The following is a 26,445-nucleotide window of genomic DNA, read 5'->3' as shown; positions in this document are numbered from 1 at the left end:
GCCCGAGGTCGCTCGGCAGACGCGTGCGGAGCCGGGATTAGAACCCAGGGCCTCCCGACTCCGGGGCCCCGGCTCTGGCCCCTAAGCCACGCTGCTTCCCGACGATCTCATTTCCTTTGAAATGAAGCGCAGGGATGCCAGGCTCGAAGCCGTCCGGATTTCAAATGCCGTAAGCCCGATGAGCCGGCTCCGAGACTCAGTGACCCGAAGGCGGGGGGCGTAAGCGCTTAGTACAGTCTTCCGCGCACGGGAAGCGCCCGGTCCGTGCTGCCGGTTAACTCCTACGGCAGTAGTTTTGATTAAGCGCTCGTTCAGTGCAGAGCACCGTACTGAGTGCTTGAGAGAATACAGTAGAATCAGCAGGCGTAGTCCCTCAAGGAGCTTAAAGTCTGGTGGCGGGGACAGAGGGTAAAATCACTCACGGGAGGGAGGAGGCAACAGAGTTTAAAGAATTGAATATACGGGGAATGGGGAGTGTGGATACTCGAGGGCTTAGGTGACGGGGAAGTGCAGAAGTGGCAGGAAGGATGGGAAATGGGGTGGGGAGATGAGAGATGAATTAGGGAAGGTCTCCTGGAAGACATGTGATTGCAGAAAGGGCCTTGAGGATGGGGAGAGCGGGGTTCTGCCGGAAGTGAAGAAGGGAGGGCAAGAGGTCAGCGGTGAGAAAAATGAGGGCACGGCACAGTCGTCTTGGGACAGAGCGGGTGGGCTGGGGTGTAGCCGAAGAGGAGCGTGGATGAATGGCGGGGGGGAAGAGCCGATTGAGTGCCTTAAAGACAATCAACGGTCAGGAGTTTCCGCTTGATGCGGAGGAACGGGCAGCCATCGGAGGATTCGGGGACGCGGGGGTTGGCGTGCGCAGAACAGTTTTTAGAAAAGTAATCTGGACCTCAGATCGAAGTATGTACTGGAGATTGGAGATTGGAGGGTGGGGGCGGGTGAGAGGGCTGGTCCCGCGAGGCGTCTTGACGCGGTTATCAAGGCCGGATATGACAAGTTCTTGGAGCTTGGAACAGCGCGGTTGCCGTTAGGATAGGGAGGAAGGGGCTGTTTCTGGAGATTTTCTGAAGGAGAACCGACAGGGATTGGTGACAGCTTGAATATGGGGGCCGAAAGAGAGAAGAGTCGAGGATAATGCCACGGTCGCAGGCTTTTGAGACGGGGAGGGTGGTGGCGTAGTCGACGGTGTTGGGAAGGTTAGGGGGAGGAGAGGATTTGGGGAGGGAAGACGAGGACTCCGGTTTGGGGCGTGTTAAGCTTGAGATGTCCTAGAGCCAGGATTGCAGAGAAGAAAGGTCGGAACTCGGGAGGTAGATCTGGGACTGGATGGTGGGGTTAAGAGTGAGTGGGGGAGATTTTAGGGAGTTCGTGCCTGACGGATTCGATTTTGTCAGCGAAATAGACAAGGTCAACAGGGGCAGGAGCAGAGGGAAGTGGGGACCCCGGCGAGGGGCAGGGGATGGGTGCGGGTTGAGGAGGGTGTTCAAATTTTGAAATAGTTGGTGCGGGTAGTCGGCAGGGGGGTCAGTAAGGGAGAAGAGCTAGCGTTGCTGAGCAGAGGAGGGGGCAGAGATATATCCGGAGGGTGAATCTGAGAAGGCCGAGGTTGGCTTGGTGCCTGGATTTCCACCACTAGCATTTTGTGGCAGGAGGTGGTGCGAGACCCGTGGAGGGGCAAGAGGGACAAGGGAGTTAGAGCGTTTGGTGGAGAGTGCTGAGTTGAGAGCATGGATCTGTGCATCACGAGAGGGGAGGATGGGTAGGGAGTTCCGAAAGGGGCACGATGTCTCGGACTGAGTGGAGGAGTCGAATCAGATCAGTCAGTGGTATCTTTTGAGCGCCGACTGTACGCAAAGCACCGTACTAAGCGCTTGGGAGAGTACAATATGACAGAGTTGGTAGACGAGCTCCCTGCCCATCACAAGCTTACGGTCTAGAGGGGGTGACGAGATCGGGAGTCTCTGCTGGCGCGGGGGCGGGGGGGAGGAGACCGTTTTGTGGGGAGGAGGTGTGCGGGAGAGAGAGAAGACGGAGGAGGAGGTTGTGGTCGGAGAGTGGGATTTTAGAGTTGCCGAGGTGAGAGTTTGTGCCATGACTCGTGAAGGTGCAGGTGAAGGTAGGGAGAGAGACAAAAAAATCCTCTGCTAAAGTCCTTACGCTTTTGGTCTCGGATCTCTGAGCTCAGTTTCCCCCAAATCCGTGCCCTTTATTCTTCCGTTCTCTGCACCGAACTGTAATGAGGAGACTGCCTAGCCTTGTCTTCTGAAAGCTGTGTGTAGCCGAGCGTCAGAGTTTCCCTGTTAAATTCTGTTAAGCTCCGGTTGTTATTTCAGTCACTGCAAATCCTAGTAATAATTGGGAGGGAAGGAGAGAGAGGGGAAAAAAAAAAAAAAAAAGAAGAGTAACTGGTGAGCCCAGATGTAAAATGTGCTTATGGAATTTTCCTCTCTTCCCCGGGGTGATGATGCAGAGGAAGGACATCTACGAGGAGTTGATGAAAAGCCGGAAGGTTTTCTCGGAGAAGCTGAACCACCTGAGCCGTCGCCTAGCTTGGATTAACGTCACCATCTACTCCAAGGTGAGCTGGGTCTCTTCAAGGAGGGAGTGAAACCCGCAGGGAAGAGCAGGGCCCTGCCGAGAAGGTCAGCTCCTCCATCATCCACCTCTCCTCCCCCTTGCCCCCCGCCCCCTCCGGGTGCTCAGGTTTCTCGACTGCAGCAGCTTCTAGAGGAGAGATCGATGCCGAGGGAAGGAAGCTGGGCATATCTCTTTGACTCATAGCTGTCATCCAAGAACATTGGCCACGTTTAGCCCCTCCATCCCAGGGGGAGCAGTGTGGCGCACAGACTACCCAGCTCTGCCAGCAGTTCAGCGTTTCTTTCTCCACCTTCCGCCCCCCGGAAGAGGCAGGGACCCGGCCGCACACACTCATTTCTTCGGGTTGCTCGTTGAGATGAAACCCGGGAGCCTGATCCTTTGGGAGCAGGTGAACTCCAGATGGAGAAAGAAGATGGGTAAATCTCAGCCGGGCTGCCTGTGACCATTATCATCATGGTGTTGGTTAAGCGTTGACTCTGCGTCAAGCGCCGTTCTAGGCGCGCTGGGGTAGATACAAGTTAATCGGGTCAGACGCAGTCCCCGTCCCACGTGGGGCTCACGGCGTAAGCGGGAGGGAGAGTAGGTAGTAAATCCCCTTTTTACCGATGAGGAAACTGAGCCCCGGAGAAGTGAGTGACTCGCCCAAGGTCACCCTGCAGAAAAGCGGCGGAGCTGGGGATTTGAAGCCAGGTTCTCTGACTCCCAGGCCCAGGTTCCTTCCCCTAGGCCAAGCTGCTCCTCAGCCTTTGCCTCGAGGAGACCTGGTGAACTCCTTTGTTTCGGGAGGGGGTCGGGAAGCCCAGACCAGGATGAGGGGCTGACTGAGACTCTTCTTCCCCACCATTAATTCTGTGTTGCCCTGGTTCTGCTGGGTCCCGGGCTTTATCCCAGAATCAACCTCAGGCGGGGAGGGACTCCAAAGGTCATTGAGCCCTTCCCCCTGCCTTCGGGAAGAACCACGCTTAACAGCCAGCGGCCCTTTCAGGACTTTTCCCCGAAAGGCAGGCCCAGGGTGTCAGTCCCGCTGACCCTTCCTAGCCAGAGAGCTCCCTACGGAATCTGACCGGGCCCTCTGTTTCTCTCCCCAGGAGAAGATGCAGGACATATACTGGCTCCTGCGGGTGTGTATCCGAACGATTGAGCATGGAGACCGGACCGGTTCCCTCTTTGCCTTCATGCCAGAGTTCTACCTGAGTGTTGCCATGAATAGCTACAGTGCCCTCAAGAACTACTTCAGTATAGTCAATAGCATAGAGGAGCTTCCAGGTAAGGGAGAAAACGGGGGCACGGAGCCTGTCGTGCCGGGGAACAGAATTGTCTTGAGGTGGGGCGCTGGTACGTGGGCGGAGCTGGTAGCTTCTCCTAAAGAATACGTTGCTTGAGGCCAGGGCTGTCTGTATATTCAGCACACACTTAGCTGTAATGGTAATGATAGTAATTATGGTACCGGTTAAGTGATTACTGAGTGCCACACGCTGTACTAAGCACCAGAGAGTAGATAAAGGTCATCATGTCGAGCCCAGTCCCCGTCCCACGTGGCGCTCGTAATCTAAGTAAGAGAGAGAAGAGGTCTTTAATCCCTACTTTAATCATCCTAGTAATAATTTGGCACTTACTAGGTGCCAAGCTCTGTACTGAATGCTGGGGTAGTTACAAAATAATTAGGTTGGACACACTCCCTCTCCCCCATGGGGTTCCCAGTCCGAGTGAAAGAGAGGACAGATATCGAATCCCCCGTTTTTGGGATGTTGAAACCGAGGCGCGGCGACGTGCCCAGGGTCACAGCAGGCAAGCGGCACAGCCGGGATTTGAGCGTAGGTCCTCCGACTCCCAGACCCGTACGCTGGGCCACGCCGAGCTGTGCGCCGAGCTAGTTCCGTTCCTCCCACGCTCCTCTTGCTTGGCCAGATTTGTATTAGCATTTTGCTTCACTCCCGGTTTTTCCCAGAGTTGAGAAGTGCACAGCTGCCCCGGGGAATCGGAGTTCCAGATCCTGGCTGTTCTGTAGCTGAGAAACCCCAGGTGCTATAAAAAGCAACAGCGGGGACCAGGGTCTTTTCCCAGGGGAAAGAAATCTAACCGGGGAACAGTGAGACATTTCCGTCCCTTTCGAGGCCGGATGGCCGGTTTCTAGCTGGGTCCGTCTGCTAGAAGTCAGCAACTTCCAGCCAGGGTAGGGATCCCCTTGGGGCTCCATACTGCGGGAGATTGCCCCGATATTTTGCCGCCATCCTGGGAACCTTAGGTTTGGACCCCCTGGCGGGCTCGGGGAGCAGCCCGGAGTTCAGCTCGCCAGCCCCGCCCCCGAAGAGCTTGGCCGCCGAGGTTTGGAGGGAGGCCCAAAGCCCCGCTCCCTCCCTGAGATAAGGAGTCTCCGAATTCCTGGGTTCGGCACTCACGGATCACTCGGGTCTGCTCTCTGGTTGTAAACAGATAAGCACTTCATTAAAGGTTTCAAGAGCACCTGTACTCTTGAACCAGATCCAGGTAAAACGGCCCATCCCCGACCCGGTGCTTATTCTTAGCTTAAACCCAGGGATTGCCGCTCCCTGGAACCCACTGCTCCATTTCCTATGGCACATCTGAGGGCACGTCACCGGAGTCCATTCCTCATAGCTGGCCCTGCTGACCCTCAGTCTTCCCGAGAAACGCCAGCTCTCCTCGTCCCTTTCCTTCTGGATGCTTGGCCGGCACTCCTCTCCTCATGACTCTGGGATTTCTTTCCACCTTCCTAGCCCCTCCCCTTCCTGTCCTAAGCGCATGGGAAAGTACAATATAATCGAGTTGGTAGACGCGTCTCCCCGCCCACAACGGGCGTACGGTCTCCGGGGAGACGGGGGACAGACGTTAAAATAAATCACGTGTACGGAAAAACAGTCGAGCGTAAGGATGCGCATAGGATAGGACGAACTAGACTGTAAGCTCGTCTCGAGACTGTAAGCTCATCGCGGGCACGGATCGTGTGTGCCCCAACTCCGCTGTATCGTACTCTCCCGAGCACTTAGTACAGTGTTGCTTGCGCGTACAGTGAGAGCCCAATAAATGCAACTCATTGACGTGCAAAAGTGCCGCGGAGCCGGGCTGAGTATCGAAGTGCTCGAGGGGTACACAGCCAACCCCTAGGCGACGCTCAGAGGGAAGGGCGGATAGGGGTACTTTCTTCTGTCACAGAGAACCACCGTGTGCTCGGTTCTACTGACCTCTTATTCAGAGACAGTGCGGCAGTCTTGGGAAACCAGCAGCCACGATAGGGGAAAAAAAAAAAAAAGAAAAGAAATTTCATTCTTAACCAGATTTTCCACCCTTCAAGCCATCAGTGTTTTCAGAGCCCTGAGAGGAGTTACAAGGGAAAAAAGTGTGGCTCCTGTCCTTGAAGGGTTTACAAAGGAATGAGGAGACAGGGCAGATAGCAAGCGGTGTTAGCGACATCAGCATATGAAAAGGTTCAGGAGTGTGGAAAAGCCCCACTACCCGGAGGTATTTGCAAGTACTGAGCAGTTTTTGGAAGGACTGGAGTCGAGGGGGGCTAATCTGGGACGAATTCAAGGAAGAGGTGAGTGTTGAGCAACATTTCAAGGGAGGAAAGGACTGTCCTTTGGCAAAGGAGTGGGCATTCCAGGCAGGAGGAATGGCATGTAGGGTGGCGTGGAGATGAGCATGGGTTGTGAGGTTGATTGGAAGGGGATTTAAACACAAACAAACAGAAAAGCAAGCACCCTTCCTATAGGTCCCCTGAAGGACAGAAAGTGACAGCCAGAATTGCTCCTCCTTTCTCCCACTTCTGCCTCCCTGGAACATGGCCACCTCCAAAGTAGCCTTGAGAGCCTCAGAAAGAGCTGAAGCCTTCAGAATGGCAGGAGAGGGCCATGAGGGACAAAGGCACTCTGTCCTCCTCCTTTTATTTTTTTTTTTTAAAAAAGGTACTTGTTAAGTGGTTACTGTGTACTGTACTAAACGCTGGAATCGATACGAGTTAATGAGGTTGGACCCAGTCCCTGTCCCGCATAGGGCTCACAGTCTTAATCCCCGTTTTACAGATGAGGTAACTGAGGTGCAGAGAAATGACATCACCTTGTCCCCTCCTATCTCACCTCCCTACTCTCCATCTACAACCCAGCCCGCGCACTTCGCTCTTCTAATGCGACCCTTCTCGCCTATCTCGCCGCGGACCCCTCTCCCACTTCCCGCCTCTGGCCTGAAATGCCCTCCCTCCTCATGTCCGACAGAGGATTACTCTCCCCCTCTTCAAAGTCTTATTGAAGGCACATCCCCTCCGGGCGGCCTTCCCCGACTAAGCCCCCCCTTTCCTCTCCTCCCCCTTCCTTTTGCGTCACCCTGACTCGCTCCCTCTGTTCTTCCCCGCTCCCAGCCCCACGACACTTACGTACATATCTGTAATTCATATTAATGTCTTTCTCCCCACGACTTGCTCCCTCTGTTCTTCCCCGCTCCCAGCCCCACGACACTTACGTACATATCTGTAATTCATATTAATGTCCTTCTCCCCACCTGCAGACTGTAAGCTGGCTGAGGGCAGGAAAGGTTGTGTGCACACAGTAAGCGCTCGGTAAATAATGAATGATTTCCCACTTCCCCAAGGTCACCCAACAGACAGGTGGCGAAGCCGAAATTAGAACTCAGGTCCTTTCTGACTCCCCGGCCCGTGCTCTGTCTCCTGGGCCATGCTGCTTCTCATGCTTCCGGGCGGTCTGGGCGCGTCTCCCTACCCTAAGCAATCCTTTCAGTCTGGCAGCTGGAGTTGGCTCCCTTTCCCCCCCGTAGACCTAAAACTAGGTGGAGAGGCCAGGAGGGAAGAAAAGTGTCAATTTAGGGAGCTTTCCAAGTTCTAGAGTTTTTAAGCCGCCCCCTGTCACCGTCCCCCGACCCGACAGGAGGGCTGGTGCGCTTTAACCCGAACCAGCAGGATCGGAATCTAGCGATCTGAAAATGTAGAGCTCCAGTAAAGTGGCCAGAAGCAAATAACCTACCAGGCTCTGAGAAAGTAGTGGCTGGAAGGGAGTAATGTGAAAGGCAGTTGAAAAATGAGCGGGAAACGCTCATTCGGGAACATTAGCAGTTTGATTTATGTGTTGGGTGAGTTGGTAAGGAAATGTTTCTCCTTGCAAAACAAGCTTGAGAGATGTTGCTCCGCGGAGGCTGGCTTCAGGCCCCAGTGGCAAAATAGAAATAAGGACAGAAATGCAGATCCAAATGATACAGCGCATACAGATATAGCCGGGAGGCCGGGAAAGGCTGGAGGACATGACAGCTGATTTATGGTTGAGGCTGGAAGCATTTATAAAGGTTAAAGTTATGTTTATTTTGGGACAGTGGCGAGGAGCTTGATCAGGCTGCTAACAATTCAAGGGCACGGGCTTCTGCCACATGCAGCGAACTGGATGCCTGTGGGGTGAGCAGCGGCTTCAGAGGGAAAAGCACTAATTGGCTGGGTGGTGAGAAGCCCCCGAAGGAGAACATGCCAGGCAGAGCCGTGGAGGCGAAAATTGCAAATGTGCTCTCAGAGAACCTCAGTCCGTGAAGAAGACAGGGGCATCCGAGATCTGAAATTTTGCATTTTTATCCGAGATGATAATGGCTGTGAGATTTTGTTAAGTGCGGACTATGTGTCGGGCACTGTTCTAAGCTCTGGGGTAGATGCAAGCTAATCGGGTTGTGCACAGTCTGTGTCCCACGTAGGGCTCACAGTCTTAATCCCCATTTTGCAGATGAGGGAACTGAGGCACAGAATAATAATAATATCTGTTAAGCGCTTACTAGGTGCCAAGCACTGTTCTAAGCGCCGGGGTAGATACGAGGCAATCGGGTTGTCCCACGTGGGGCTCACGGTCTTAATCCCCATTTTATAGATGAGGTAACTGAGGCCCAGAGAAGTTAAGGGGTTTGCCCGAGGTCACACAGCAGACAAGTGGCTGAGCCGGGATTAGAACCCATGTCCTCTGACTCCCAAGCCCCTGCTCTTTCCACTAAGCCATGCGCAGCCTCGATCCCCATTTAACAGATGAGGTAACTGAGGCCCGGACAAGTTAAGGGGCTTGGCGAGGGTCACACAGCAGACAAGTGGCTGAGCTGGGATTAGAACCCGGGTCTCCTTCTGTCTCCCAGGCCTGTGTTCTAACCATTCATCATCACTGGTATTTCTTGAGCGCTTACTGTGTGCAGAGCCCTGTACTGAGAGCTTAGGAGAGTACAGTGCAACGGAGGCGGTAGACGCCGTCGTTCCCCGCCCACAGCGAGTTTACGAGATGTGATCGACGGGCACTTGACTGTCACAAGGCCGCGGGCACGGAAAGACGAAAGGGGGAATCCAGATCCGAGTAGGCCAGATTGATAACTTAGAACGTAAACAATTGACCGAAATAGAATGGCGTGCGCCCGGGAGTTCCGAGGGAACTCGGAGGGAAAGAAAAATAGTAAGGGTGACGGTGGTCGTGCTATTCATTAGAAATGTAATAATAAGAACTGTGGTGTTTGTTAAGAGCTTACTATGTGCCAAGCGCTGGGGCAGGTACAAGATAATCAGGTCCCACCTGGGGCTCACGGTAGGAGAGTGAACAGGTATTGAACCCCCACTTTGCCGATGAGGGAACTGAGGCCCAGAGAAGTTAAGTGACTTGCCCAAGGTCACAAACCAAGGCTCGTGGAGGAGCCAGGATTATGCGTTCAGTCGTATTTATTGAGCGCTTACTGTGTGCAGAATGCGGTACTAAGCGCTCGAGAAGTACAAGCGGCGTGAGAAGCAGCGTGGCTCAGTGGAAAGAGAATGGGCTTGGGAGTCGGAGGTCATGGGTTCGAATCCCGGATCTGCCACTCGTCAGCTGTGTGACTGTGGGCAGGTCACTTCACTTCTCTGGGCCTCAGTTACCTCATCTGTAAAATGGGGATTAAGACCGTGAGCCTCAGGTGGGACAACCCGATTACCCTGTATCTACCCTAGCGCTTAGAACAGTGCTCTGCACATAGTAAGCGCTTAACAGATACCAACATTACTACTTATTATTTACAATTCAGGAGCAAATAGAGACAATCCCTGCCCACAACGAGCTCCCAGTCTCGAAGGATTAGAACCTAGTTCCTTTGACTCCCGGGCCGGCGCGCTTTCCGACTAAGTCACACTGTTTCCCTTGTACTATGTGCCAAGCACTGTGCTCAGCGCCAGGGTAGATAGAATGCAGTCGCATCAGACACAGTGCCTGTTGCAGAATCCCTGATGAGAGCGGGCGACCTGTCATTACACGGCCGCCACTGTGACGGGAGACTGGCCGATCCCCGATGTAACTCATCTGGAGAAAGGCTTCCAAAGGTGACGCTGTGGATGTTGGGCCAGGACGTTTCACTTTTATTAGATGCTTCCAAACTCCTAGCCTGGTGCTCTGCTCACAGTGGGCGCTCAACCAGTGCCGCTGTCGACGAAGATGAGAAAACCAGTGGAATTGATCTCGAACTTTAAGATCAGTGAGTACTTGGAAAAACAACCCGCTGTGGAAAAAGGCACCAGGTTTTCTGAAAGGGGACATCGTGCCTCCCTAATCTGCCGGATTTCTTCGAAGCGTCGACAAGCGTATGGATAGAGGAGAACCCTGCGGGCTCAATGTATATATTGGAGCTTCAAAACCACCTATGACAAGGTTCCACACCGGTGACTTTTAAAAAACTCAGTAATCGTGGGATCGGAGGGAATGTTCTGGCGTGGAGAGGATGCACGCGATCAGATCGGAAGCGGCCACTTCAGAACGAGGAAGTGGCAATAGCGGGATTCCCCCAGGGATCGGTGCAGGGGCAGGTTTTATTTTAATGCGTTCAAAAATGATCTGGGGGGGGGGGGGGGGGGGGAGAGTGGGCAGTGAAATGTCCAGGTTTGCAGATAATGGGTCCTTCTGGATGGGAGGTGTCAAGCAGATAGGGATAAACTGCAGGAAGACCTCATAAAGTTGAGGGCGTGGGTGAGAAAATGGCAGATAAGCTTCAGTATGAGCCTGCAGGGTAATCCCCCTCGGCAGGGAATGGGGGGTGGGCGGGGGGGGGGGGGGGGGGGGAATCCAAATGAAAACTAACTGGCAGTGGGCTCGGGGGTCTTAGGCACTATTTGAGAAGAGAGATCTCAGAGTCATCGTTGCCTGTTCTTTTAAGTCACCGGTTCATCGCGCAGCAGCCGGATACCGGGAAGGGCGCGGAAACCTACAGTAGGCCCAGGCTTGTCACTGTACAAGGCCCTCCAGTCCACCCGTACTGGGTTGCGCTTCTGGTTACCGCATCTTAAGAAGGACTTAATAGAGCTTGGAGATGGTGCAGAGGAGGGCAACCAAGCCTTTTTTTTTTTTTTTTTGTATTTGTTAAGCACTTACTGTGTGCCAGGCACCGTACTAAGTGGCGGGGTAGATGCAAGCTAATCAGGTTGGACACTCCACATCAGGTTCACGGTCTTAATCCCCATTTTGCAGATGAGGTAACCGAGGCACAGAGCAGTTGTGTCTCGCCCAAGGTCACACGGCCGTATGTCGCGGAGTTGGGATTGGAACCCGGGTCCTTCTGACTCCCAGGCCTGTGCTGTAACCGCTAGGCTGCTTCTCTGGCGAACAAGGGACTAGAGAGCCAGCCCTTAGTATGCCCGGCACATAATCAGCGCTTAACAAATGCCGTTCTTCTTCTTCTTCTTATTATCATTCCTTTCACGGCAAATCTGAAAGGGTCGGGACTCTTCAGCCTGGAACGAGACAGGCTGAGAGGAAACCTGATGGAAGTCTAGAAGAGCTACGAAGCTCAGAGTTGTTCACCGAATCCCACGGCAACAGGGCGAGGGGTCGCCCCTCAAACCTGAGAGTGGTAGTGGTAGTGTAAAACAGCAGACAAAAGGAAACTCTTCTTCACCACAGTGGGTGGTGAGCAAGTGGTAGAGGCAGAAAATATCTGAAAATTCAAGAGTAGCTTGGGGCAGTTCCTGGACCAACAGTCCAGTAGTGGATTTCTCGGGGGGGGGGGGGGGCGAGTTTATGAGGTAGAGGGAGCAAGTTGGGGATATTGGTTGGTAAACCTCTCACCGTCAGGGTGACACACTGTCAGAAGCAGGGCGGTGGTCTGGTTGGGCCATTAGTCTATAGCAGTAATGGCAGTGCTTATGTTTTTAAATTCTTAAAAGACCGAATTAATGTTGGTATTTGTTAAGCGCTTACTACGTGCAGAGCGCTGTTCCAAGCGCTGGGGTAGATGCAGGGTCATCAGGTTGTCCCACGTGAGGCTCACAGTCTCCATCCCCATTTTCCAGATGAAGTCACTGAGGCCCAGAGAAGTGACTCACCCACGGTCACACAGCTGCCGAGTGGCAGGGCCGGGATTCGAACCCATGACCTCCGACTCCCAAGCCCGGGCTCTTGCCACCGAGCCGCGCTGCTTCCCAGAATTCGAGAGGGGAGTTGGACGTGGTACCTTGGCTTGCAGTAGCCTCCCAAACTCTTGCTCGGATCGGGTCAGAAGCGGCACGGCTTAGCGGATGGAGCCACGGGCGTGGCTGTCAGAAGGACCCGGCTTCCAATCCCAGCCCCGCCACGTGTCTGCCGCGCGACCTCGGCCAGGTCACTTAACTTCTCCGTGCCTCCGTTCCCTCATCTGTAAAACGGGGATTGAGACTGTGAGCCCCATGTAGGATAGAGACCGTGTCCAACCTGATTAATCTGTATCTACCCCAGTGCGTAGAACAGTGCTTGGCACAGAGGAAGTGCATAACGAGTACCGTTATTATTATCGCTATCGTTGTTATTACTATCACGGTGCCCGCTAGGCCCTTGGTGAAGGGAGGAGTACAAAGGTTGGACAAAGGGGTGAAGGGTGAAGGGCGAAGTACAAAGTACAAAGGAGGACAAAGGGGGGCGGTCTCGAGGAGATTTAGCTTTTGGACCTTGTCAGCTCCTCTTCATTAGGGAATAGGGAATTAGAGGTGCTCACCTCCTCCAAGAGGCCTTCCCAGATTGAGCTTCCCCTCTTCCCTCTGCTGCCTCTCTGCCCCCCTCCCCCTCCCCTCCGCTAAGCCCCCTTCCCCCCTTTTCCCTCTGCTCCTCCCCCTCTCCCTTCCCCTCCCCTCAGCACTGTGCTCGTCCGCTCATTTGTATATACTTTTATTACCCTATTTATTTTGCTAATGAGACGTACATCCCCCCCGATTCTATTTATTGCTATTGTTTTTGTCCGTCTCCCCCGCTTAGGCTGTAAGCCCGTCAGTGGGCAGGGATGGTCTCTATCTGTTGCCGAATTGTCCATTCCAAGCGCTTAGTACAGTGCTCTGCACATAGTAAGCGCTCAATAAATACTAGTGAATGAACGAATAGAGCCTAATGGGGCCTGAGAGGGCAGTCTCACTTGAGGAGCTTTTGAGGTGTGACCTGGACATTCACTCATTCATTCCCGTTTATCGAACACTTACTGTGCGCAGAGCACTGTACTAAGCACTTGGGCGGGTACAGTATAACAATAAACAGACACGTTCCCTGCCCACAAAGAGCCTAAAGGGGGAGGCGGACATTAATATAAATAAATTACAGATATGTCCACAAGTGCTGGGAGGCTGGGAGGGGGCGGATGAAGGGAGGGAGTGGGAGAAGAGGAGAGGGGGGCTTAGTCGGGGAAGGCCTCTTGGAGGAGATGTGCCCTCAGTAAGGCTTTGAAGGTGAAGAGTGTAACTGTCTGTCCAATTTGAGGAGGGAGGGCATTCCAGGCCAGAGGCGGGACGTGGGCTAGGGGTCGGCGGCGAGATAGACGGGATGGAGTCACGGTGAGAAGGTTAGTATTAGAGCGACGTGTGTGGGCTGGATTGTAGTGAGAGAGTAGCGAGGTGAGGTAGGAAGGGGCAAGGTGATTGAATACTCTAAAGCCAATGGGGAGGGGTCCTTGTTCGACGCGAAGGTAGATGGGCAACCACTGGAGTTCCTTGAGGGGGGCGAAATATGTGTCCCGAGTGCTTCTGTGGAAAGATGATCCGGGCAGCAGAGTGAAGGTCGGACTGGAGTGGGGAGAGACAGGAGGCTGGGAGGTCAGCAGAGAAGGCCGATGTAGAAATCCGGGCGGGATAGGACGAGTGATTACATTAACAAGGTAGCGGTTTGGATGGAGGGGAAAGGGCAGATCTTAGCAATGTTGCGAAGGTGGAACCGACAGGATTTAGTGATGGATCGAATGTGTGGGTTGAATGAGAGAGGGAGGAGTCGAGGATAACACCGAGGTTACGGGCTCCTGAGACGGGAAGGGTGGTGGTGCCGTCGACAGTGATGGGAAAGTCAGGGGGAGGATGGGGTTTGGGAGGGAAGGTAAGGGGTTCTACTTCGGTCACGTTAAGCTTGAGCTGACAGGAGGACAGGCATGATAGTAGCAGTGAGGGAATTTGTTGCGAACTTACCGATGCAATGCACCGTACTCAGTGCTTGGGAAAGCACAGCAGGAGCCACAGGCACCGTTCGGATAGTTCGCGTTAGAAGCAGCCTCTTTGGGGCCTGAACTTGGATCAGTCAATCGGTCGTTTCTTCAGCACCTACGGTGTGCAGAAAACTGTGCTAAGCACTTGGGAGAGTATACAGGATCCCTGGCCTAAAGGGGTACTCTGGGGTTTGCAATCTAACGGGAGAGGCAGACACAAGATGATTTACAGCCCGAAGGAAGATGTGCTTAAATAATAGAGCACGTAAATGGAGATGTACAAAAGTGTAAGGGGAGGTTGTGAGTGTAAAAGTGCTGAGGCGATGCAGAGGGCTGAGATCGTCGTTGGGAGGATGGAGCCTGGGGAGAAGAGAAATTGATCGGGGAAAGCTTTCTGGAGGAGGTGAGATTTCAGGAGGGCTTTGAAGATGGGGAGAACTTCGGTCTGGCTGATTTGAAGCGGGGTGGAGGGCGGGGGTGGATTTCCAGGCAGAAGGGAAGGGTGTGAGCCAGGGGTCAGAGGCGGGAGAGTCGAAAATGAGGCACAGTGAGAAGGTAAGCTGGAAGGAGCAAAGAGTGCGAGCTGTGGGGTAGTGGGGGAAGAGAGCGGCTAGGTAAGGGGGAGGGGGCTGACGGAGTGCCTTAAAGCCAACAGCCAGGAGTGTCTGTTTGATATGGAGAGGATGTGGCTAAACACCCAAGGGTTGTTCCATGCCTCCCTGCCTCACTCATGCCGACCCCTCTCCGGGTCCCGCATTGAGCCAGCAGCGTCCAGGCAAGCTCCCGAGGACTCCGAAAGAGTAGCGGCCGCGTCTCTGTGTCATCGTGCCAGGTGAGGAAGGGAGCAGGCTAGGCGGCAAATCCAGACGGTCCCGATTTGGATACTGCCACCTGGGCTTCTCTCCCTCCTCCACCACGGTGGCTCTGTAGAGGCCGGCATGGATGAGGAGGAGAAATCCCGGGGCGGGGGACGAGCGGGGGAATGGCACAAGATACTGAAGCGGGGATGCCAGCTGCTTGGCCTGGTGTACTGACGTCACCTGACTTTGACTTTCTTTTCCCTTTCCGTACAGGTTACGAAGAGACTTTAACCTGCCTCGCCGCTATTTTGGCCAAGCACTTTGCTGACCCAAGGATCGTGGGCACTGGTGAGGCCGCCGCTGCCTTCCCTAGGGACCGGGAGGGAGGCGGTGATGGGGAGGAGGGTCGGTTGGGAACGGACCTTGCGATAGTAACCGTAATCGTGGTATCTGTTGAGTGCTCGCTGTGTGCCAAGCACTGTACGGAGCACTGGGGTAAGCTATAAGAGAATCAGGTCCCACATGGGGATCGCGGTCTTATAGCACGTCAGGTTTCCTCCCCAGCATCGGGGAATGGAAATTGCCCCCGGGTCTCCGGAGTGGCCCGCAGCCAAGTGGTTGCCAGAAGCTCGTCAGTCCAGCCAACTGGGGACTTGGCCCTTGGTTTGAAATCCCGTCCTCCCCGGTCCGTGCGGTTCTTTTCCTTTTCCTTCCTCTCACTGTCCCTCAGTCGTACTACTCACCTCCCTCCCTCCCTCCCCGAGCGTGGTCGAGAACCTGTATAAAACCCTCTAAAGCGTCTGAAGCAGGAGGAGGGCTCGGATGCGGTTTACGGTGGGATCCGAGAGCACCCGACTTGGCCGGCGAAGAACTGAGGGAGCAGACCTCCGTACCCGGGCCCGGTCCGGTCCGCTTACCTCGAACCCGGAGTGACTGCAGTCGATTCTCCGTTCGATCCAGACGGGCTTGGGCTCTGGGAGGAGCCAAGAGGCTGGGCGCCTCAGAGATCTCTAGAAGCAGTACCCTCCTGAGTCTGGGCACCCTGGCTGTCCGACAGCATTCGGGGGTGCCCACCTGGGTGGAATGTGTTGCTGCAGAACCGTGAGCAGCTTCTGAGGTCTGGGGCCCGGGGGATACTCAGCCGGGGAAGATCCAAGCAGGCTAGCTCGAGGAAACATCCCGCTGATGGTGCTCCCGGGGTAGAGATTGAAGGCAGCGGGAGACGGGCACCTCGGCCCGTGGCAGTCGGACAAGGCCTGGCAACCGAGGGTGCTGCTTGCTGCCAGCCCGGGTCGGGGCTTCAACGACTCCAACCTTGGCTTTTCTGCTCGTCTCGGTTTCTGGCCGCTTGCTGCTACGTTCTAGAGAGTCCCAGGCTTCTGGGTGAAAATCTCGACCTCCCCCCAGGCGCCTTTCCTCTGGGCAGCCCCGGACTTTATTTCAGATCATTGTTTCCCTTGTTCTCTCCCCCTCCCCTCTTTTCTCTTTTGCCTCTCAGACATCAGGGACTCCCTGATGCAGTCGCTGGCCAGCTACGTCTGTTACCCTCACTCACTGCGGGCTGTGGAGAGGATTCCTGAAGATCAGTAAGTTTTCAGGCACCGGCAACTAATCAGTCAGACCGTCGGATTTACCGAGCACCTACCGGGTGCGGAGCGCTGCGTTAAGCGCTCGGGGGAGAGTACGGCAGAGTCGGTAGCCACGTTTCCTGCCCGCAAGGAGCTTACGGTCTAGAAGGGGAGAATGGGGACAACGCAACCGTGCATGCAAGGCACATCACGTGTCGTCCCCATTCCGCTCGTCTCGGTTTCTGGCCACTTCCTCGCATTTCTAGACTCCCGGGCTTCCGGGTGAAAATCTTGACCTCCCCCAGGCGCCTTTCCCCGGGCAGCCCCGGACTTCGTTTCAGAGCTGGCTCGAGTGCAGTATTCCTGTGTTGGGTCTGCGCTCGTCGCCGGTTTTGGACCTGGCAGAGCTCTCCTTCTCTCCCAGTTGAATCTGGGAGGGAAGTTGAGAAGAGAGCACGGGCCTCGGAGTTAGAAGGACCTGGGCTCCAATCCCAGCTCCGCCACTTGCCTGCCTGCGTGACGTTGGGCGAGTCGCTTTGCTTCTCTGAGCCTCAGTTACCTCGTCCGCAAAATGGGGATTGAGACTGTGAGCCCCACATGGGCCCTGGACTGTGTCCGACCCGATGAGCTTGTATCTACCCCAGCGCTTAGTACAGCGGCTGGCGCAGAGTAAGCACTTGATAAAAACCATTGAAGGAGAGAAAAAGCGGGTTGGTAGCTGGTGAAGAAAGGGAGACTTTTCACCGTAGCCCGCAGTGAAACCGCTCTTTAGGCCGTCGAGGCCTTTGGTAGGAAGGCAGGGTCTGTGTTTTAAGGCAGTTTTGAGGGACGGCGTCAACCGTGTCACTTGGGGCGAAGGGCGACGACAACACTTCTCTTTCCCGTACCCCCCACGCCTCACTCGGAACCATCTAGAGGCATATCCGGACACCACCCCTCCTATTCTGTGGTCCTCCTGCTGTTTGGTTCTCAGCAAGGCCACGGTCAGGGGTCCGGGGCCAGCTTTAGATCCGGGAGCCAGAGCCGGAGCATTCCTCACCCACTGATGGATTCTTTGGGTCCTTAAGCCAGGCAGCGGTCTGGGCTCCCCAAACCCCGAAGGCAGCGTCGCTAGTCCTCCAGGCCCCTAGCGCCCTGTCTCCTCATTCAGCACGCCGGGCTGGCCCTCTCAAGTTTTCAACGTGCCCGAAATGGACAACTCTGACAAGTGTGAAGACCTCTGACGTGGTTTCCCTGCCTTTTCCACCCTCCCGTCTGTCTGCAGGAGAATAACCATGATGAGGAATCTGCTGGCCCCGTATGAGCAGAGGCCTTGGGCCCAGACCAACTGGATCTTGGTGCGGCTGTGGAGGGTAAGGCCTGCAGATTTCTCTTTGGCTTCCTCTCCTTGCCTCAAGGCCCTCCTGGCTGATGCCATGGAGAACTGCAGTTGAGGCTGCCGAATGGCGACTTCTGACCTACCCAACATCTCTCTCTCTTGAGTCCCCTCAGTGTCCCTTCCTCCAGTGGGGTCCCCGGGGGAGATCCTATTCTGCCCATCTTGACTTGGCTACTTTAGGGAGCCTCCCTTCCTTCCCCTGGCAGGGCACCCCCCCCCCCCCCCCCCCCGACCGCTCCGTTCCGCCCCCCTCCTGGCAGAGACCCTTGCTGCCAGCTTCGCTACCTTTCTCCGCTCCGTCCGTTCCCCCGTCCTAACGGCAGCCCCTCACGCGAACTCCGTTCTCTCGGGGCTACCCTTTATTTAAGCAAAAATCATCTTCCTCCAGTGTCTCTCTCAGCCCACATCCCTCCGTTCTTCCAAAACCTCTAATGGTTACCCATCTCCCTCTGCCTCAAGCAGAGACTCCTGGCCACCGGCTTCAGGTCTCTCCACCGGCTCTCCCCATCTTACCCGACGTCTCTCTTCGCCCGTAACTCCCCGGCTCACGGTTTTGCCTCCTCCCGAACTCACCCCCGAACTGTATCTCGCTCTCCATTCTCCCGCCCCCGCCCCTTCGATTGTGCCGTTGCCCCAGCCCGAAGCCGACTCTCTCCGCCACCCTCCCGCCACCCGCAAAAAAATAAAAATCATCCAGGCCCCGGCTCTCCCCGTTTCCGAGCTATCTTCAAACGCCACCTCCCCCGGGAAGTCTTCCCTAATGGATTCGCACCGCCTCGGTCACGTCACCCCAACCCTACCCTTAGTCCTTAGGTTTTCCATTCCTACGAGGAGCCCTTCTATATGCGTGTATATTTTTTATTTGTAAGTGCGCTTGTTTATTCGGCCATTTCGTCCAGATCCGTTCGTACCGCTTCCCTCCAGACCTCGTTCTTCCTCCCGTTCCCACTCCTTGCCAGTCATTTTTGGTCCATCCTCCCCATCAGCTTGTAAGTGACCAGTGATGACCTTGCTTCTCTGGTACGTGCTCCCAAGTGCTTAGCGCGGTGCTTTGCACTGAGTAACTAGCCCTGACGATGATGGCCCAAGAGGGCTAAGGGAGGCTTTAGAACAGTAAAGCCCTGCTGGCCTCCGGATTACATTTGGAGATTCGGAGATGTTCCGGCCCGACGTTTTTTCAACCGGTGCCGTGTTGATATTTTCAAAAGGCTGCCTGAGCGTAGTGTGGCTCAGATCCAGCGCTTAGAACAGTGCCTGGCACACAGTGAGCGCTCAACAGATGCCGTAATTATTAGTATTATGGAAAGCGGCCTGAAGAGTCACCGGACCAAGGGGAGGCAGAGGTGATGGAACAAGCCCTCTAAGCTTAATGAAGAGGCGGAGGGAGAGCCGATCCGGGGGCTTGGGGGAGGAGGGAGTGAAGTTAGGGGGAAAGGATGAGCCGGCAACGCTGAGGCAGATGGAACGGGCCACGCTGGGGCTGGGCGGAAGGCAGGGAACGTGAAGTAGAAGGCAGCGGAACTGACCGGGCAAGGAGTTGGTGAGGGGGCCGGAGGGGAAGGGTGACGGCGTCGAGGCTACCGTGGCGGCCGGGGTTGTTGGGGGGAACAAAAGTCTGACACGCCGGCTCTGTGCTGACACCCCTTTGGTCTCTTTCCCTGGCAGGGTTGTGGATTTGGGTACAGGTACACGCGCCTTCCTCACCTGCTGAAGAACAAGCCCGAAGATGCCAACCTCCCGAGTCTGCAGAGTGAGTGCTGTGGCCTTTCCGGGTCCCGGGGGAGGGGAGGGGAACGGCAACGCGGTGCCTTCAGGTATCTTTCTAGCCTCCTTGAATCTTCAAGCTGCGCGTCTTCGGAGAACCAGGGTTCCAAGTGAGTGACCTCTGCGTATCCGGACTGCCGAAGAGGGGCAGGCGTCGGCAGTTGCGGGAAGAGGGCGGTCAGTATTCCCTCCCTGTGACTAGCTGAGGAAGTGGATTCGGGCAGGGGATCTTGGATCGGAACAGATGTTTCACAGCCAGACGTGCAGATCTCATCATTTTGGCGGAGGGGCGGGAGGGCTGGGTTTCGAGTCTCCGGGCTACGCCTGGCAGGCAGAAGCCGATAGCCATAATTCATAATTATGGTATTGGTTAAGCGCTTACTACGTGTCAAGCCACGTTCTGAGACTGTTTCTTCTTCTTCTTCTTCTTCTTCTTCTTCTTCTGCTTTCTTTACTTTCTGGTTTCCAACCCGCTCCCCTTTCTGATGCCGTCCTTTTGCATTCAGACACGGCCTGGTCTCTCTTCTCAGTCAGTCAGTTGTATTTATTGAGCGTTTAGTGTGTGCGGAGCACTGCCCTAAGCTCTTGGGAGAGTACAATACAACGATAAACAGGCACGTTCCCTGTCCACAACGAGCTTCCGGTCTAGAGGGGCAGACAGACGTTAATATAAGTAAATCCCAGATAGGTACAGAAGTGCGGCGGGGCTCTCCGTAAATCTCCTCCAGGTCCCACCTTCCACTCTCGCCCCCTTCAGATTCGCACTCCGCCCACACCCACCGTTACCTCCTGGAGGCCTCCTGAATTCTCCGGCCTGGTCTCACCCTCCCAATCGTGACCTCATCCCCATCCCATCTCCACCTCTCAGATTCAGCGAACTTTTCCTCATCGTCAATCTGCTGCCTTTAAACCTATCGATCACTCTTGCTTCGCTGCTCCTTCTTCTTTTTTCCTCCTCTTCCAGACTTAATGATTCTGTCCCTTCCCGCGTCTCCTTTCTCCCTAACCGCTCGTAAAATGGCTCCATTGAGAATCTCTCCACTCAGAGTCGTTCGGGTTCCTCCGCTTGGCCCATTCGCCGTTTTAGTGCTTTCATTAGCACTCACAGCTTTACAGTAATGACTCTCAAATTACCCTCTCTGTTGCTGCCGCCCAAATGGGACCCCCCCCTCAGCCCGGGTCTGCATTTCCTACTGCTTCTCCCGCATCTTCTTATCACCATCATCTTAATGCAAATTGGGATCGCACCATCTTAATTTAAAATGGAAAAGCCCATCCTCGCTTCTCCCCCAAACCTTTCCCTCCCCGCTGCGTTCCTGTCTCTACCCGTAATGCCTCACCACCCTTCCTATCAGCTCGGGTTTACTTCGCCTCCTCCCCTTTCAGCCTCTGCCCGGCTGCCACCAAGTCCCGGGGATTCTCTCCACGGCGCCAAAGCCCCGACCCTTCTTCGCCCCCCGACTCCGGCCCGTACTTCCGACGGGCTCGTCCATCGCCGCGTGGAGGGCGCCTTCCTTCCGATTGGCCTCTCGCCCTTTCCCTCTCCGGTCGACCCGTCCGGTTCTGTCAAGAATCCTGCCTTGCCGGTCTGGGACGACGATGCCCTTCTCCACTCCTCTCCGTCTCCTCTCTTTCTCCGTCGATATGTAACTTTGTTACCACCGCTCTTCACGTTCCTTCCTCCTGTCCCGTGTGATCCCCTTGCTGGGCCCTGGCCCTCTCCCCATCTCGTAGCTTTCGTCCTCTTCTCCCACTGTCAGCTCCGTGTGTCCTTCGGGAGGGAGCGGCCTCTTGGTCGTCGCTCTCTCCTTCCAACCTTCGCCTCTGCTAAGCCTCGCCTGGTGTCCTGTGAAACTTGGGTGATTTCAACTGTGGATTCCTGCTCCCTGCTTCCTTCCGGGGTGTCCGGCCCACGACCCTTCCCCTGCCTTGCTGATTTCCTCTGTCCCTCCGTGTCCGGACTGTGTCCGCTTTCCATCGTAAATTGTGGAGGGGCAGCCCTTAGCCGTTTTCAGGGTTGTGCGATAGCCGATACTTGAGGGGAGCTTAGTGCAAATCAGATTGGGAGCAGTCAGCTCTCTGCCTGTAGGCTAGGGGTGTCCTGTGTTCTCTCCTCTCCTTAAATCTCCACCGAACCTCACCTTCCACTCTCACTCCCCTCACGTTTGTACCCCTCAGCTTGACCGTCCACCCCCGGCGTTACCACCGTGAGACCTCCTGAACATTCCAGCCTGGCTTCACCCTCCCAACAACGACCTCCCTCCCCACCCCCAGCCGCCTGGGGCCTCTTTCGTGGTCTCTTTGACCTCTCTGATGGTCTCGTTGGCCATGCCGGCCTAAAGAAAGGAGGCATTTTGACTGATTTGACTGTAGTAAGTGCTGGGGTAGATACGAGATAATCAGGTTGGACCCGGTGCCTGTCCCACACGGGGTTCACGGTCCAGGTAGGGGGGAGTAGGATTGAATCCCCATTTTAGTGATACTAATGGTTTTAAGGGCTTACTATGTGCAAGGCGCTGGGGTAGATACAAGCAAATTGGGTTGGACACAGTCCCGGTCCCACGTGGGGCTCACAGTCTCACGCTAGTGAAGCAGCGTGGCTCAGTGGAAAGAGCCCGGGCTTGGGAGTCAGAAGTCGTGGGTTCAAATCCCAACTCAGCCACTTGTCAGCTGTGTGACTTTGGGCGAGTCATTTAACTTCTCTGTGCCTCAGTCACCTCATCTGTAAAATGGGGAATAAGAATGTGAGCCTCACGTGGGACGACCTGATCACCTTGTATCCTCTCCAGCGCTTAGAGCAGTGCTTTGCACATGGTAAGCGCTTAACAAATGCCGTCGTTATTGTTATTATTATTATTATCATTATTATTAATCCCCATTTTCCAGATGAGGTAAGTGAGGCACACAGAAGTGAAGTGGCTTGCCTCAAGTCACACAGCTGGCAAGTGGCGGAGCCGGGATTCGGACCTGCGATCTCTGACTCCCAAGCCTGTGCTCCTTCTACTAAGCCATGCTGCTTCTCCAACTGAGGCCAGAGAAGTGAAGTGACTTGCCCAAGGTCCCACGACGGGCAAGTGGCAGAGCTGGAATTAGAACCCAGGTCCCCTGACCCCCTGGCTCGTGCTGTTTGTCCACTAGGCCACGCGGCTTCCCACGGTAGACCCTCCCGGGAAATTGACCTTCGCTATTTTGCAAGCACAAATGGCTTGCAAAATGATGCCGAGTGGGATGCCGCTATTTCGGTTCCCTTTTTCATCTTGTCCGCTGGCTAGTATTGGTTTTCCCATGTTGCAGTAGGAGAAACTGAGGCCTAGAGGGATTAATTGACCCGTCCAAGGTCACACAGCTTTGCTTCTCCCCTGCCTGGTAGTGCCGCTTACGCGTTGCTTCTGGCGAGTCAGAGCTACTGTCCCGCAGCGGGAGGAGTTATCGATTTTTGTCCGGGAGGGGTCGGAGTGAGACCTTCTCCGGTTCCCGGCCGTTGTCGCCGCGTGGGAAGCGGGGACTGTTAACTCTTGGAACCGTGAGGACGCTGCCGGGTAGCATTGAGCTGCCCATTCGGCCGGCCCCCGGCGTCACCTCTTTCCAGAGGTTGGGCGAGGCGCCGTTCTGCTCGCCGTTGTCGAAGGGCAGCCTCGAGTCAGCCGCAGGCAGAGCCTGGTGTGGGAGCGTCGGGGAGAAGGGGGGGAGGTAGCGAGTCGGAGGGCTGGACCATGCTGGAGTGTCCGCTGGTCAGGTCAGATGGGCCAGGAAGAGCTCTCGTCACCCTGTAGTAAGGTTTGGAGAAGAAACCCAGATCCCTCCTGACGTTTGGTTGGGAAACAGGATTAAGGCAGATTAAAAAGCCAACAGACATAAAAGCCGGCTCTTCCTTCCTCCGTAAACGCTGACAACCTAATTCTGACTAGAGGGGATGTCTTCGACGGACTGGGCCCCTACCGACTTCCTCTCCTGTGCTCTTCTCCGCCCTTCTTAACCTCGTGACGGCAGGCCCTCCGAGGTGGTATTCCCGGGACCCGTCTGGCCCTTTGGCGTCCCTCCCCTCTCAGCTGCCCGAAACCCTTGTCTCTCCTGGGCTTCCCGTCCTTCCACGGTCCCCGTTCTCCCCTGTCTCTCCCTTCTTTTAGGAGTCGCCTCTGTCTCCTTTCCCGACCCGTCTCCCATCCTTCATCGCTGCCTTTACTACAGTCAGTCGGTGGTGCTTATTGCCCCGCGTATCGTGTGCCAAGCAGTGTGCCGAGCGCTCGGGAGAGTCCGACACAACAGAGGCGTTAGACCCGTCCCCTCCCCACGCGGAGTTGCCTTTCGGTCACCTCCACCGGAGGCCATTCACTAATCGCTTGGGGGGCTTATTCGGACCTACCCCCATCCCTTCGGCTCTGCTGCTCTTAGCGGGAGAGAGGGAGAGCTGCAGTTGGAGCGGAGCTGAGGAGAAAAGGGTACTTGGGGTTGGACTGGCTGGAGTTTTACAGGGTCTCCAGGTGCAAGCGGGAACCCTGTGGAAAAGGGCTCGGAAGCGGCGAATATCTCAAGGTCACGAACAGAGCAGGCAGAGGTGCTGAGAAGACAGTGTTGCCTGCTAGGCTTGGAGCCAGATATGCAGCCGTTGGCGAGTGAGTGAGGTGGGGGAGAGGAGAGAAAGGAACTTGTGAAGCCTCAGAGCCTCCTCAAGATAGGAAGGGGATCAGTCTCTCTCTCCCCCTCCTTCTCTCCTTGTCCCCCCTCTCCCCTCGCTGTCCCTTTCCCTCTTCTCTCTCTCCCGGCCCCCTCTCCCTCTCCCTGTCCTTTCTCTTCCTGTCCCTCTCCCTTGTGAGATGGAGTGCAGCTCCTGTGGAACAGTGACAGAGAAAGGAAGGGCAGGAAAAGAATCCCGTCTTAGAACGTGAGTTCCGGAGGCGGGAACCGTGCCTTTTGGAAATGTGGTTTTTAGGATACCCGTAGCTCTGCCCTCGGTCCAGTGGAACGAGTGTGGCTCTGGAAATCCGGGATGCCGGGTTCTTGTTCTGGCTCTGTAAGTAGAGGCAGGTCTGCTGGCGAATGCCCCCCTCGGTAAAGGTCTCGAAGAACCGCCCGTGGCATTCCGTGAAGGGGACGGGCCTAGTGGCGATCCTGAAAAATAGCCGGCTGACGGGGGCAGCGATGACCGCGGCGGCCACCGAGCCAACCGCTTGCCGGTTTCTGATCCCGCGGCACAGCGGCGGCACTGTGCCGCCGTCGCTTCAGCTCTGAATGGGTCTGTCTCAGAAGAATCCTTTGCGTGCACTTCGCCAGGCGCTTCATCTCTGCCCACGCACGTAGCTGCCGCGCTCCGTGCCCCCAGCGGAAACGTGGCCGGCAGAGACGAGAGGGTGCGGAGTGGGCGCCGTGCCGACCCTTCTCGCTCTGACCTATTCTTTCATCCGGTTTTTGGTCCCGAAGTCTCAAGGCCGAGGCTCGCTTGTCGTTCTCAACAGGAGACCCCGGCATCACCACGGGATATTTGCTCGAGGGCAGTTAATCTGTATTGGTAATGAGAGTGTCGATGATACCGGGCTCTTTTTTTTTTTTTTTTTTTTTTAACTTTTGGCTCCGGAGCCCAACCTCCGATCCCAGAGGCCTGGCGCGTATCCGTCGGGGTCTCCCGACTCCTCGGTGCCAACGGGGTCCCGGGTTCGATCGGAGCGCGGCCCCTCCCCTCGGTAGCGCCCCGGGTCCCGTCCCGCCTGGTAACCGGGGCGCTCCCTTCCTTGCGCCGGGTGCTCCCTCCTCCGAGGGACGGAGCCGCTCTGCTCCGTGGTCGACGTCAGCCCGGCTCTTGGGCCGGGCCGGGCTCTCCTGACGCTTGGGTCCGCCCTCTGGTTCGGCAGGGGGACAGAGAAGGCGCGGAGGGCCCGTTCTTCTCCGGGGCCTCACCGTAAAGCGAGTCGGCCGGACTCCGCGGTCCCCACGGACCGGGACCGGGAGGCCCTCCGACAGTCCGCGTCGGAGGAGCGGGCGGGCTTGCGGGCCCGGCAGGTGGTTTCCCCTCTCTCCCGGAGCTCTGTTGGCTCGGCTCTAGCCTCATCTTTAACGCCTTTTTCCTCTTTCTCTCCGTCCTCCACCTTGGGTTCCAGGAGACTTGTCTGTTGCTAGCTTTCAGAGTAAGTTGGATCGCTTTGTATATCTGTGTTCTGTGTGGTCGTTGATCGAAGTGAAACGCTCCCCTTTCCTCTGGTCCGTGTGTCCCGTCCCGTCCCGTTCCCCCCCCCCCCCCCCCCGAGGCTTCTCTCTCTCCCCTCCCCTCCCCCGTCCCCCATTTGCGATCACACTCGGACTAGCGTGTGGGCTCACGGGCTTTTCGCCCCTCCATCTCTGAGACATCCCAGTGACGGGCAGCAGGGTTCGACGTGCAGGCGGGGAGGGAGGTCCCAGAGACCCAGAGCCGTCCCCGAGTGGCAGTCACCCGTCCGCCTCCTATGCTGGGGACGGCCTCGCGGCCCGCGAACGGGATGCAGGTGTCCGTCCCCAGCCGGGAGCCCGGGGGTACAATCCCACGGTCCGGGTTCTCGCCCCGGAGCCTAGCCGAAGGTTTTCGCTGGTAGGATGGGGCGGAGGGAAGTTCCACGCGTCGGAGGGAAGTCCCCCTATTTCCCACCTTCCCGAGCCAGCGTGGGTTTATCGTTGTTCTCTTGAGCTCTTTCGAAACCCGGGGGCGGTCACCCGAGAGCCCCCTTCTCGACGTCCTGCTCCCGCCTCTTCCCACCGAGCGGGATTCGAGGGGCGTCGGGTGGGAGGTTTCGTCTAGGGCTCCCAAGGCCTCCGGGTTCGGCGTGCTGCACGTCTGCCCCGTTACGCTCTCCGCGTAGCCTAGCCGATCTTCCCCTTCGCTCCCCGAGTGTTAGTTGATTCGCCCTCCCTCCGGGGCCGTAGCCACCGAGGGGCCCGAACCGTCGGCCGG

At 56.0% G+C, this 26,445-nt stretch overlaps 1 protein-coding gene across 4 annotated transcripts in view; it reads left to right on the top strand.

The window, feature by feature from the left end:
* Nucleotides 1-26,445, top strand: part of RNF123 (ring finger protein 123) — a 148,047-nt gene that overhangs the window by 56,897 nt on the left and 64,705 nt on the right. For 3 of the 4 annotated variants that reach the window (XM_029049689.2, XM_029049690.2, XM_029049692.2), the window contains exons 26-32: nucleotides 2,474-2,581; nucleotides 3,690-3,867; nucleotides 15,093-15,167; nucleotides 16,318-16,405; nucleotides 17,652-17,739; nucleotides 19,431-19,515; nucleotides 25,622-25,648. In XM_029049689.2, the coding sequence (XP_028905522.1) occupies nucleotides 2,474-2,581; nucleotides 3,690-3,867; nucleotides 15,093-15,167; nucleotides 16,318-16,405; nucleotides 17,652-17,739; nucleotides 19,431-19,515; nucleotides 25,622-25,648 (649 nt within the window). The remainder of the gene's footprint in view (nucleotides 1-2,473; nucleotides 2,582-3,689; nucleotides 3,868-15,092; nucleotides 15,168-16,317; nucleotides 16,406-17,651; nucleotides 17,740-19,430; nucleotides 19,516-25,621; nucleotides 25,649-26,445) is intronic. The other variant, XM_029049691.2, reaches the window with a different exon arrangement.

Source organism: Ornithorhynchus anatinus, chromosome X1 (genome assembly GCF_004115215.2).
Source record: "Ornithorhynchus anatinus isolate Pmale09 chromosome X1, mOrnAna1.pri.v4, whole genome shotgun sequence".
NCBI lineage: Eukaryota > Metazoa > Chordata > Mammalia > Monotremata > Ornithorhynchidae > Ornithorhynchus > Ornithorhynchus anatinus.
Note: the sequence above shows the minus strand (reverse complement) of the source record. Positions and strands in the feature narration are given on the sequence as shown.